The 12,715-nt window shown below is 37.3% G+C and overlaps 1 protein-coding gene across 6 annotated transcripts; it reads left to right on the plus strand.

The window, feature by feature from the left end:
* Nucleotides 1–1,421: 1,421 nt before the first annotated feature.
* Nucleotides 1,422–11,742, plus strand: LOC116259304 (uncharacterized). 6 transcript variants are annotated; one of them, XM_050079270.1, is made up of 7 exons: nt 1,423–1,811; nt 3,445–3,930; nt 6,727–6,889; nt 6,975–7,201; nt 9,267–9,554; nt 10,853–10,952; nt 11,293–11,742. In XM_050079270.1, the coding sequence occupies exons 5-7, from the start codon at nt 9,375–9,377 to the stop codon at nt 11,547–11,549; spliced, it is 537 nt and encodes a 178-aa protein (XP_049935227.1). In that variant the 5' UTR covers nt 1,423–1,811; nt 3,445–3,930; nt 6,727–6,889; nt 6,975–7,201; nt 9,267–9,374; the 3' UTR covers nt 11,550–11,742. The 6 variants fall into 6 exon arrangements, with proteins under 6 accessions (XP_031492908.1, XP_049935227.1, XP_031492912.1 ...); XM_031637048.2 differs by having other exon boundaries at nt 1,422–1,811; nt 6,727–7,326; XM_031637052.2 differs by lacking the exons at nt 6,727–6,889; nt 6,975–7,201.
* Nucleotides 11,743–12,715: the final 973 nt, after the last annotated feature.

Consider the following 12,715-nt stretch of genomic DNA (forward strand, 5'->3'; position numbering starts at 1 on the left):
GCCATCCATTTTCCTCTATAGCCAACTTCTTCTTTGCAACATAAAGTAAATAGTGTGGTACTAAGTGATACTTCTACAATTTGCATATTATGACTTGAAGATACATGTGGGTAGACCCCTGATAATTAGTGTGGAAAGGAGACAATATATTTGTGTCTCAATTGAGGGACCTTCTCTGATAGGTCCTATTCACTTGAGATGTGAGCAGTGAGAACAAGCATGTTTTTGTTTGGGTTGTCATTGGTTCATTGTTTTCATGGTCATCTTCTCTCTCACAAATGGTGTGCTTTAGTAGTCATTATTTTCCGCCTGAGATTCAGTGCTTGACCTCGTTCTCTCATAGGTGGTCTCGTATTAGTCATACTCTTCCTTCCATTTTGTGTTGTCATGGTCATCTTCTTTCTGCTCAACATCATGGTACTCTTCCTTCTATTATAGGAATCTCGTCTAGGCAATGCTTTTACCAGTGCGACCCTGTTGCGAAATGCATAAAGGTGTTTTCATGGTAGACATGGATGGTTGGTTAATGGGGAGATGAATGCTAACAAATACATTAGTGGTGTTAGTTTTTCAAAGAAATTATTCGTAACTTCTACATATTAAAGTATATGTATTCGAAGAAGCATATTTCACTTATATAAGCTATTCTTGTACCAATTTATCAATGAAATTGATTTTTTTAAAAGTAAGTCTTTAAATCCACCTTTAACGCCCTGTTTGGTTGGAGGGAAAGGGAGGGAAATGAAAGGAAATGAAAGGGAAGAGAATGAAATGGAAAGAGGTGATTATAAAAGCTTGTCAGGGAGAAAAAAACGTGAAGGGGTATTGTGGGTAGTCAACACTTTTGCACTTACTCCATTTCCTTTCCCTCTCAATCCGTCCGATTTGGGAGGGATTGGATTTACACTATACGATCCTTTCCTTTTCTTTCCCTCCCCTCCCATCCAAACAGACTTTCTCTCTTTTCCTCCATTTCTCTCCTTTCTAATTAGCCAACCAAACACAGGAGGGATTGCTCAATCCCTCCCTTTCCTTCCAACCAAACATGCTCTAAATGTGAAAAGGGTATAGTGAAACATCTAATACATGCTATGTAAATAAACTAAGAAACCACAGTTAATTTTTTTTAAAGTTAATTTTTTTTAAACGGTAAATTGTAGTGTTTGGTGTGCAAGAAGAATACGAGCAGGTTTACTTTCTTAAATATGTTTAATACTTAAGAATCGACATGCGACTCCGATATAGTGTTTGAAAGAAATTCTGAAAAAATTCATCTCTTTAAAAGAGACCATTGTCCTCTGGGGCTGTTTGGCAGTTAGTTACATATGTTTTATGAATCTCTCCTTAAAAATTGGATAGATTTATAAAACCATGTGTCCACTGTCGATAAATTTGTCTATTTTTATGATTGGATTCCTAGAACAGTATGTAGCTGTTTTAGCAATTAAAAAGCCCCTGTAGTAGTTGATCTTCAAATTTTGTGTGTTACTTCTTGCCCATGCCGATGTTGTAGGTGTCAAAGGGAAATTGAAGGAACGGTTCGTTGTATTCAGAAAATTACTGGCGGGCTTGCTTCTCCGTCTCGTTGCGAGAGGAAGAAAAAGAGGGACGGCAGCTCTTCCGCAGATTGGAGAAGCTCTCATCTGCCCTCGACCCCTGCTTTGGCAGATCTCTCTCCCCCCGATGCCACTGCGCGAGCGACAAATCTGCAGATAGTTTTGGCCTCCCGCGACATACTGCTCAGGCAACTCATCCGACCTGCTTCTTAAACCCTCTAGCATACCAGCGGCTACGTTGCTTGTGTTTTTCAGGTAAGAAATCGCTCGGCCGTCTTGCTCTTTGTTTGCCCTTTGATTTTGTTTTGCTATTGAGAATGGTTTCGAGTTCGCTGGCGGTTTTCCGTTCTACATTTTTTCCTTGCTTGCTGTTTTGGGTTTCTAATGTTTCATGGTTCCGTTTCTTGGGTTTCGATTTTTGGGGATTTGGTTTTGGGATTGGGGTTAAGCGTATTTCTGGCGAGCCACAGACGCCACCTCTGATCACAGAAGTCAAACTTTGCACAGTAAAGTTCAGCAAAACCGCCACCCAACTATCTTCTTTAGAACTATGCCTTTCCGATTTCTACTTTGATCAACAATGATTTAGAATAGCATTGCACGACTGCTTGTGCGAGCTCTTGTAACTGCAAAAGTTCAACTTTGGAACATCTTTAGTCTCTTCGAATTTCTTTGGTCTCTTCATGTTTGCTTCCTAAAGTCCATGAGGAATCTTCAGATCATGTTTAGCATTTCAATGTCCTATTCATATCTAAATCGATGCATAAGTATCCAACAACAAGCTCCCATACCATGCATTTTTTCCAACACTGCTAGACACCAAAGATCACCTTCGCTCGGCCATCTCATCCTCATTATTGAACTTTTTGCTGGGGAAAGGAGGTGTTGGGCTTATTACTGCATATGTATACGCCTCTGTTTTTTTTTTTTGTTTCTTAAATAAATTAATATACGAACATCAACCAAATCTTCAAAGATGCGTATCTTTTAATTCACTATTAACTTTCTCTTTTCCTAAATTATCATCTCAAGCTGTTCCACTGTGTCGAGGGAGCACTAGAAATAAGGACGTGCAGTCTTCTAAATTATCATCTCAGCCAAGATGGGCTTTTGCAGAAACACATTGACAAGTTACGTGCTTCACTTCTCCAACTAAGGACGGCTCTCCACATGAAGATTAAAAAAATGAAATGAAAAGACATGAACAAACTTTTCATGGTCACTTGGCTGACATTCCAATCCAATCATTTTACTGGAAAGGAAGAGAAAAAAAACTCAAGCTTATGGTGAACCTATTAATTGGTCGTGGAGTAGTACAAGAATGCTCAGCAACTTTTATGCCGAAGACACTTAAAATATGTAGTGATATTCCTTTATCATTTCTCGTCTTTTTATTCTTGTTTAAATTTTAGTGGAAGCAGCTCTTTCTTCCTCTTCTCCGTCTAGTTTTTCTTGCTTAGAAAGAGAGCATGAACTGGTCTTTCCCATTAATCCTACGAAAACTATTTCTGATAGTTATATCTTTTGAACAGAGTCCTAATACTTAATCCGGAGGTCATATGGATGTTGGGAAATATTAAGAAAATATCAGATTTGGTTGCAGATGATTACTGATTTCGTTTCTAAGTTGTTTGAAAATGTGGTGAATGAAACCATTTGATGTCTATGTGGGTTTCATGCTTTGTCATCCAACGATCTCATTGTTTGTAAGCATTATCAATTACGATTGATATTAAAGTATATTCTCCTCTATCCTAGCTGTACTGTTTTAACTTTTTTCTATTTGCATTGTTAAATTTTACTAGAATTTGGATATTTTGGATCCACAATGCGAAGGAGGCAAAAAGTTGATTCAATAGTTAAGAGAATGCAGTTGATTGCTCTACAGGTGCTCTTGAGAAGGTGTCGTACCTATGTCAACATGGGTCAACATGGTTACATGGACAGATGCGTGTTTGGACATGGGCCCAATTCTTTGAACATCCTCAGTTACCGGAATACGTCTTTTGCCCGTGTCAACATGGGTCATGGTTACATCCAAAATTTTGTTTCTCGAAACAACTTTGTTGTTCCACGATTCCTGGCTGTCAAACGTTACCTAGTGGAATTTCTATTTTGAGGGAGAGCAGTCGAACTCCCTCCTTTCCTCTTATTTTTCGCTCTTCTTGGTGAGGCTGAGAGCAACCCATCATCCATGTTTCCTCTACGTGATGCTCCTTGGAGAGGCTCCATTTCACGTGATCCAACTTGTTCGTTTGCCTCATCCTTCTAAGCCTTGAAGCCCAGCTCATGGAATGGTGAAATCTTAATCCATTGAAGATCCTAGAAAGAATGTTGCAGAGGTGAATCTTGGAGAGGACCACACCACTTTTAGGTAGGCTATTTACAATTTTGTGTATTTCATGTCATTGATTCTTCATGTTGTCCGAAATAGACTTACGGTTTCTCGATTTCGAGCTTGAAACCATGTCTTTAGGTGCATTTATGCTAAAACATTGTTTGGGTCATCCAAATCGTGTGTCGATTCTGCATTTTAGCTGAAATATTTGGGCATTTTCATTAGCATAGGGCGTTGCAGTACAAAACGAGTCTAGGAGTTCACCTACAACTCCCTTGCTGTATGGTGGGTGTGCTACATCCAACAGCTATTTTCTGCTATTTTGCTTTAGTTTCATGCACCTACAGTATCTTTATGAGCAATGTTGTAAAAGGTGTAGTGTAACGCGTTTCGGTTGGGCCGACCTATACGCCGTATCGTAACGTATCGCAAACATAGCGTAGCGTATCATAAAATTAATTTTTTAATTTAAAAAACATTTTAAAAATCAGAAAAAATAGAGAAAAATCATTAAAAATCTGAAAAAATAAACAAAAAACCAGAAATCAAGAAAAATGTATTCAAATATAAAAAACATCATACATAAGGAACATTCATGTGTATCGACAACACATTCAAAAATAAGAAATCAGGGATTCAAAATAACATAATAAGCATCCATCACAATTTTAAACTTGAAAATTTTATAGAATCTTAGGACTTAGAGTCTTAGGACTTAGATTACATCACAATAGTAATGTTACAATTCAGGGTTTTAATCAGGAATCGGGTCTGTATCGGGTCAATTGGACTGATCCAAAAGATCACTATACATAAGGGACTTGTGGGGGTCCTTAGGGTTATCGATGAAATAGGGAATAGGAATTTTCCTCTGGTGAGGGTTGCTCTGGGTTAGGGCAGTGCATGTGGGTGTGTTTTCTTGTAACAAGGGAAGTTAGCCGGTGGTGGCTAACAATTTCATAAGTTCAAAACATATAGTTATCATCTTTCATGATTCAACGATAATATCTCCCCAAATCGATGAATCCTTGGTTATTTTTGATAAAAATGGGCAAAAAGTCTCCCTCCCACGTCTCTTGGAGTCTTTAAATACAAGAAGAGAGAGAGAGGGAGGAGTGTTTAAACTTTAAAAAATAAAGAATTTTGTATTTTTTCCCGTATCGAATGATACGGGCTATACGTTTACGATACACGAGCGTATCATGTATCATAAGCGTACCGTATAGGTTTTATAAACCTATATGATACGTATCGTACAGTACAGATAACATTGTTTCTTAGTAGATCATCAGATCTAGACCATGTTGTGCTGTGTGTAGCCATTATAACAATACTTTAAAAACCTCTTGGTTTTGCTCAAATTATTATTTGAGGTTAAATTGACTCTTATACTAATTACATATGTATCTCCCAAGTCCCAAGTATCTTTTTTTTTTCCCCTTTTGGATGAGAGTGAGCCCCAAAAACCAAGCCTAAATCTAACAAGGACAGTATGATGGAAAGGTCAAGCAATTGGGAGTTCGATCTGGTAGCAATTTTTTTGAATCTAATCATGTTCGACTCCAATATGTAGAGTTCATGCAGGTAAAAGTCCAAGTTTAAAAAATATATAAGCATTCACATTACAAATAGTGCTACAAGAAAGCATGGTCAAGTACTAGAACTTCACATTTGGCCACCTAACGTAATGTTAAGCCTTAATACAAAGACAACAGAAAAGAAAAAATGTGGTGGGAACGAAAACCACTCAAGAGCATCCACATCATTGTTTCTATGCTCTTAATGTCAAGTTTTTATGTTATTTGGATTTAACTGTTCTCATAAATTTATTACCTTTGTCACTGTGCTACTCTTTCTTTTTGGTTCTACGTACTTCTATGAAACTTGTGTCAGTTGCTTCCTACGTTTTCCTATTTGAGGGTTCTGGTTTCATTTGTGGTAGAAAGATGCAAATGCATTCTCGTTTCTTTTTGGAGAGATTGAAAACAAGTTCTGATTTTCCTTCTTTCTGTTCTTGAATTCATGTTATTGTTTGAGGCGATTCCCATTTATACATATCCAAAGCCCCCAACTTTTTGGTGAATTTGTGAAGTTAGTGGGTAAATTTTCTTCCTTCTTTTGAGTTTCAGTGGAAGGTCCTTCCTTGAGTAATACTACTACTAATTTGTCATCACCGGAGAATGCAGCTGATAAGACTGTGGTTGGGTAGGGGTTCCAAAGAGGAGAAACCTCTTCTATAGATAAGGGATGCCTAATTTGTCAAGAAACTATGGGAGTGTTGATGGGATCATGTTCAAAGGATTGAACAGATAATGAGGATTGTACAGGAAGCACAAAATCTGACTAAGGTGATGGAACATGGTGGGCATATGCTTGGGTGGGTTGCCCAAAAATGGAGGCCCCTTGTTTTTCATGGTGATTTGTTTTGAGTTAAAGATTGAAATTGCGACAAAAAGGAAAACAAACTACGTAGTTACAAGAACTAACAATCACTAAAAGTATTCAAACAAAATGTAGATATCAAGTTTTGTTGTTTATGATAATTAAGAAACTGGCAATAGTATAAAGTTGTGGAAATTCCAAACTTACATAAGAAAGAGAAAATACATATTACTTTTCATGCGCATTAGATACGTTCTTTATATGTTGAGCCTCTAAAGACCTCGGTATATGCATGCTAGTCTCGTGTATCTTTGAAATGTTGAGTTTCAATTTTGTGCTATAAAACTCTTTATTAAATAATTAGTAACACTACTTTGAAAAGATACTCTTTCCAGCCGTGGGTATACAAAGATATGCATTTGAGGTTTAACACAATCTTCTTCTTTGTAGATCGTTCATGCAAGTGGCAGAAATCTCAATATTAAAATGCATGAACAAGAAAGAAGTGGCAGCATGCGAAATTGCTGAAAGTCATGCTATGGCCTTTAACAGCGGTGGAGGACTTACATGTACATCCTTATGGATTTTAAAAGCAAGAAAAGGAACATCACAGGTCAAATTTCACACATAACCGAGCAAATGTGATAACAATAACTGAAAGAGGAAGGTGACCTTTACCTGTTGACATCTGTTTGCAGTGCATCTTAGTTGGTTGTGATGCATTCATCCCTAGTTGCCACGAGAGGGAGAAGGAGAGAGAGAGTACCTCGCTGATGGAGGCCTTTAGATGTGGAGACAGACGTGAGAGGAGAGTGAAAGAGATGATGCCTTAACGGGCAAAAGATGTATTCCGGTAACTGTGATGTTCGACGAATCGGACCCCTGCACGCATCTGTCCATGTAACCATGTTGACAGTTGACACGGGTACGACACCTTCTCAAGTGCACCTGTGTATCATAGCTGTCCTCCATTGAGCAACTCACTTGGTCTGTGTAACAGTTTTTCATACCGCGATGAATTTGATGGATACGGTGTGAATGTCTTATAAGGTTTTTGTGCTGTCCTATGTTAACAGGAAAACATGTGCCTTTTGTTGTTGGCAAATTTAGATTTAGACATTTCATCCAACTTTTTGGAATATTAATGCTGGTTTGGTATGCTGATCCATGTTGGGGAGATTCGTTATTATGCCCATGTGGTTTGCTGAGACAGAAAAGGAAGAACTATCTGAACTAGATCCCTGGAATCATCAACGCTGTGCATATAACGTCGTACACAATACATTGTACTTTCTTATCCACCTCAATCTGCTGATACCACAGTCGGACCAAGTCCTTGCTGTAAGAGGACAATTTTTATCAGTACAAGTTTAAGTTACCCTATCTCAGTTTCCATTTGAAAAAGGTTTTCCATAATCCCAAAAGGAAATTATAGTTAACAATTCATAAGCAATATGCTAGAACTATTGCCTAGATGCTGATTCGCTAAAGCTTAATCATTCAAATCTTCGCTATTGTAGAGTTCGTGCTTATAGATCTGCAGTTTCGTGAGAAGTAGAAAGTTTTAGGTCTTTTGCTTATCTGCCACATTAGCGAGAACATCTCAGTTGGTACTGCAGGACAACCAACAGTAAGTTTTTTAGTCCATTTTAACATTTTCCCTGTTGCAACAAACAGGTGAAAATGATTCTGGAATTAATATTCTGGGCTACCATACACATATGCCCAATCTAGGATTTTGAATTTTTTTTCCTCTTCCAGCTATGCCAGAATTACAAGCACAGAACCTCAAGTTATGGTTTTTTGAGAAGGTATATTGGTTGTTAAGCAGGAATGAGGCCACAGACTCCTTGGAGCTCAATTTTCATAATCTTCAGAATATTCTCAGAACTTGTTTGTGAATGTTTCTGGTTCTCAAGTGAGAGATTTGTATTCGGTTCTAACTACTCTTGCTAATTTTGGAATTTCAATCTTTTTTTTTCTTCCAAGTGCATCTAATGAGGTTTCTGATTTTGAATCGATTAGTTATTTTGCCAGTTGTCCTAGAGATTTGCATCTCATCTTTATTGATACTATCATTGTGTATTAGGAAATGCAAATAAAATGGTGGTTTGACTTTGACTTCACCCTCTAGAGAGGGGAGAGAGAGGGAAATAGATTTCCTGGTTTCAGAATTCCATTCAGTCAGTGGAAACAATATTCGAACTTGTTTTTTTTTTTTTTAGTTCTGAGATTTTCCAAACACCTTTCCAGTAAAGAAAATGAATTAAGATTTCCAAAAACATGGACAGTGAATCCAGGAAAATGTACTGAAACGGGCCCTATATGTTGCAATCTTTTGTAAAAGCTGAGCTTTGATATTTTGGAAAGCAAACTTCCTTTTTATGGAAACATGGTTTCCCTATCGAAAATACATAGTTTTGCTCTTTGAGCTTTTTGGGACTCTAATAAGTTTTCTCTCGTGGGCCGTGATATAACTTTAACCATTGTCACAAATATGGTTTTCAGGAAAATACCAGCAAGGTATTTCTCTGGTAGTTTTTAGCAGATTTGTTTTTCTCGGGAAAATTTCGGGAAAAATCTCGGCAAATTTTAAGGAAATAAAAAACCTAAAAATTATATTAAACAAATTAAACAAGTGAGAAAATAATAAAAAAGCGAACAATTGTCGAAAATCACGAAAAAAACACCAGATATTCATTTTTTTTTATTTTCAAAATCTAGTGAGATTTTCCCGATATTTTCATTTTACTTGTTTTTCTTGTAAATATAGCGAGATTTTCAAAAATCTCGCGATATCTGCGACAGTGACTTTAACTTCTTATCTGATTCTGATCCTCTCTTGATTTTCTTTGAGTGTCTTTTTTCTTTCTTTTTTCATGTGGCTGTGCAAACTTATTCATATGTAGTACTTCAGATGCTATGATGTAATTAAGTTTTTTTTTTTCTGAGAAATGTCTGCACTTACCTTTCTGAAATATTTATTACAGGATTTAGGTGTCTGCTTTGGATCTGGGAGTTTTTAGAGATTGACTGATTTTAGATATTATCATTGTCAATCGCCTTGTGCATTTGAAGTTAAGGATAGCTCTAAAGCCATGGGAGATATTGATGTGAACAGAAATGTTGGAAAGATAGTCTTTGTCACCGTGGGAACAACTTGTTTCGATGCTTTGGTCAGAGCTGTTAACTCGGAACAAGTTAGGACAATATTATTGAATAAAGGCTATACAGATCTTCTTATTCAACTTGGACGTGGATCATTTAGGCCTTCTAAGGTACTAAATCTTCCTTTCATTAGGATGAGTTCATGATAAAGTTACTGCTTGCAGTTTGTCAGCGCTATTCTGTGCTTTGACATTCAATTTTGTAGGCAAAATTGCTTTATACTCTTCATTTGCAAATGGTAATTATGTAAAAAGTGATTCTTTTTACCGTATGGAACAAGGCAACCAGAACAGAAGAGGTAAACAAGAAGATCCACATGTGGACACATGCCAAAGGGTAGGTGGTTCCGATTGTCATAAAAAGGAAAGCAGTTGTTACGGGATGGATGGAAGAGAGAACAAATATCTGTTCGAAAAGAAATGCCGTGCAGTAGAAATTTTTGTAGGAGTATCTTGAATGAAAAAGATTTTCTTCATCTGTGTGACATGAGAAGAATGGATAAGAAAAGGAAAATTTTTAGAAAGCTGGGTTGCATAGTGCAAAGCAAAGCAGTGCAAAAATTTACTGGAATGTTAGATGGAGAAATTTGTGCTAGCAAAAGTGACTGGTTTAGAATTTTTTTTTACTAGCAAAGTTTGTTGATCTTGTTCGGAATGATGAGAATAAGTTTGACTCTTATCGCTTCCTGCTTTCTAATGCCCAATTTCTTCCTTGTCTCCTTGCATTTATGACACCCTTTAGTCCTTTACCCCTATGAAGAGAAGTTTGAATATCAATTCTCATATTTTCCTGCTAAGCTTGGGATGTAATACGTCATTTCCTTCCCAAACTTTTGTACATTAGAATCTAGAGATTAGACAAAACATAATAAATGGATGCCCCTCTACTTGATGCAGAAGATGGTAAAAGCGTTGGAGATGTCTTATTCAGATGCATGTTTATTGTGTGAGTACTGATCTCTTGTTTGTACAGACCAGTGGCATGGGATAGTCAAGATTCAAAAGTTACATGTTCAGTATTTATGCTTCTACTTTTTGTCTTGGCCCGCTTGTGTGGAAACTTTGTTCATATGTTGCCTATCACTAGGGGTGATGTGCATGAGAAGTCCGTTTGTAATTTCATAAATGATGGTTCTTGCCTGGATTTGCAAAAATCAGTACCTCCTCAATGTGCTTGAAATTCGTGTGCCATTGGTACCAGATAGGGTTGAGTTTCGTAATTAGTCCTTTTGAGCCTCTAAATGTGTTCTACATTTCTCAATAGTATATATTGATTGTCAGTTAATACTAAAATGTAGATATAGATTCATATCTGATGATCTTCCAGATATTGGTTACACTCAATGTTGATTTTCTTGATGGTGGGACATATCTTTCTCTCTCTTCTTATGGTGACCTTGTCAATGCAGTCTGCAGGAGAGAATGGCTCTTTGGTGGTTGACTATTTTACCTTTTCTCCTAGTATTGCAGATCATCTGAGGTCAGCATCCCTTGTGATCAGTCATGCAGGTATTAATACTTGACCATTCATTGTGTGCAGTGGACAAGTTTTCCGAAATTTAATGTGTTCAATAAATGTGCATTTTAAGGTGAATGCAGATGAATTCATGCCTGCTCTTTTAATACACACACCAAAAATGGTCAATTCCTAAACCTGAAACCATGTTGAAACAGATGAAAGAGAGAAGGCGACCCTTAAAATCTTGGTTGTTAGTCAACCAGATACCAATGTTTTTGTAGCGATAATGCAGGTTTAAGGTGTTAACTTGCTAAATGCTTAGAGAAGCGTATTTGCAATTGGAATGGACATACCCCAACTCTAGAGTTTGATTGTGGCTGCTGTTTGCAGGATCAGGAAGCATATTTGAGACCTTGCATTTGGGTAAGCCTCTGATTGTAGTTGTGAATGAGGACTTGATGGATAATCATCAGTGTGAGCTGGCTGAAGAACTAGCAGAGAGAAAACATCTCCTTTGTGCCAGACCCCAAACATTGTACCAAACTCTTGTGAACATGAACCTTGATTCAATCATACCTTACCCACCAGCAGATGCAACCGCTGTTGCAAAGATCCTAACTCGATTTCTTGGTTTTCCTAGTGACTGATACAACAATCAGCCTGCTAGATCTCCTGGTGAAGGTTACTTCATCCATCAAGTAGCGCTTGACCTGAATTAAACACCAATAATTTTGGCTCACGAGCCCATCACTCGAGTATTTTGTACGCCACAGTTATATGGTGTGTCATTCATGGTGGATACGATTGTCTAACAGATGACAAATTTAAATCCAATTTGCCTTGTTCTATGATTTGTTTCATTCTTGTTCCTAGAAACCGTCAACTATATTAAAAGCCTTGGTGTTGTCATAAAAACTAGTTTCAAAAGCCTTCTTTTGAAGCTAAGACCCGTTTTTCAAACATGGTTCTACATAATTTGGTGCCATTAACATTTTGAACGCTCTTTAGATCATGGTTCACACTCGAAGTTATATAAATGAAACACATGAAATTCAGATTTGCTTTAGTTTCTAGTATGTTTGGTGATAATATAGATGAAGTGGATATGTCCCAGCCTGGAAAACAGAAGACAAATTCAACTAAATAATGCGGTTTGAGTAGTACGTGATTGATACTTCGCTACTGATGATGCAGAGCAAGTGTTGGGGAGAACTTAGTCAATCAAACCAATGCACAATGTGCTTGACGTTTTCAGTGCATACATATAAATGTGTTGAGGGCTAATGAACTTTTTGAAAAGAATCCAATTTCGAACAGTGTAAACTAAAATAAACAGAAATACTCATTCAGGCCATAAAAGGTTGCATTATCCAGCGGCGTAGCCAAGTTCATGGACTTCAATTGCCCAACGTTTGAAAGATTAATGGCACCAATAGTTATAAACATAGTAAAAGCTAAATAACTCTCTGCAAAGGATAAAATTTCGAACATGACATTGTTAACGAAAATAGAAAGTGATCCTTCCGGCCTTAAAAAACTGCACTATGCATCAGTAAGACCAAGTTTACGAACTTCAATTCCTACTGCTGGCAGGAAGTACTCATTTTAGCTCAAGAACTTGATCTTGAAATACACACCATGGCAACTTGGGTTTTACAGTTCAGCTCAAGCGTACTACCATGGAAGCAGGATCTATATAAATTGTACTCTATGTTCTTACTGTACGTTTGAGCACCAATACCGGAGTATAATCTGCTGCGGTTAACACCATTCCAATGTTGCTCTGCTGCAATGGAGATATGACAACCTTGCT

The sequence above is a fragment of the Nymphaea colorata genome, chromosome 8, assembly GCF_008831285.2.
Source record: "Nymphaea colorata isolate Beijing-Zhang1983 chromosome 8, ASM883128v2, whole genome shotgun sequence".
Classification (NCBI taxonomy): Eukaryota; Viridiplantae; Streptophyta; class Magnoliopsida; order Nymphaeales; family Nymphaeaceae; genus Nymphaea; species Nymphaea colorata.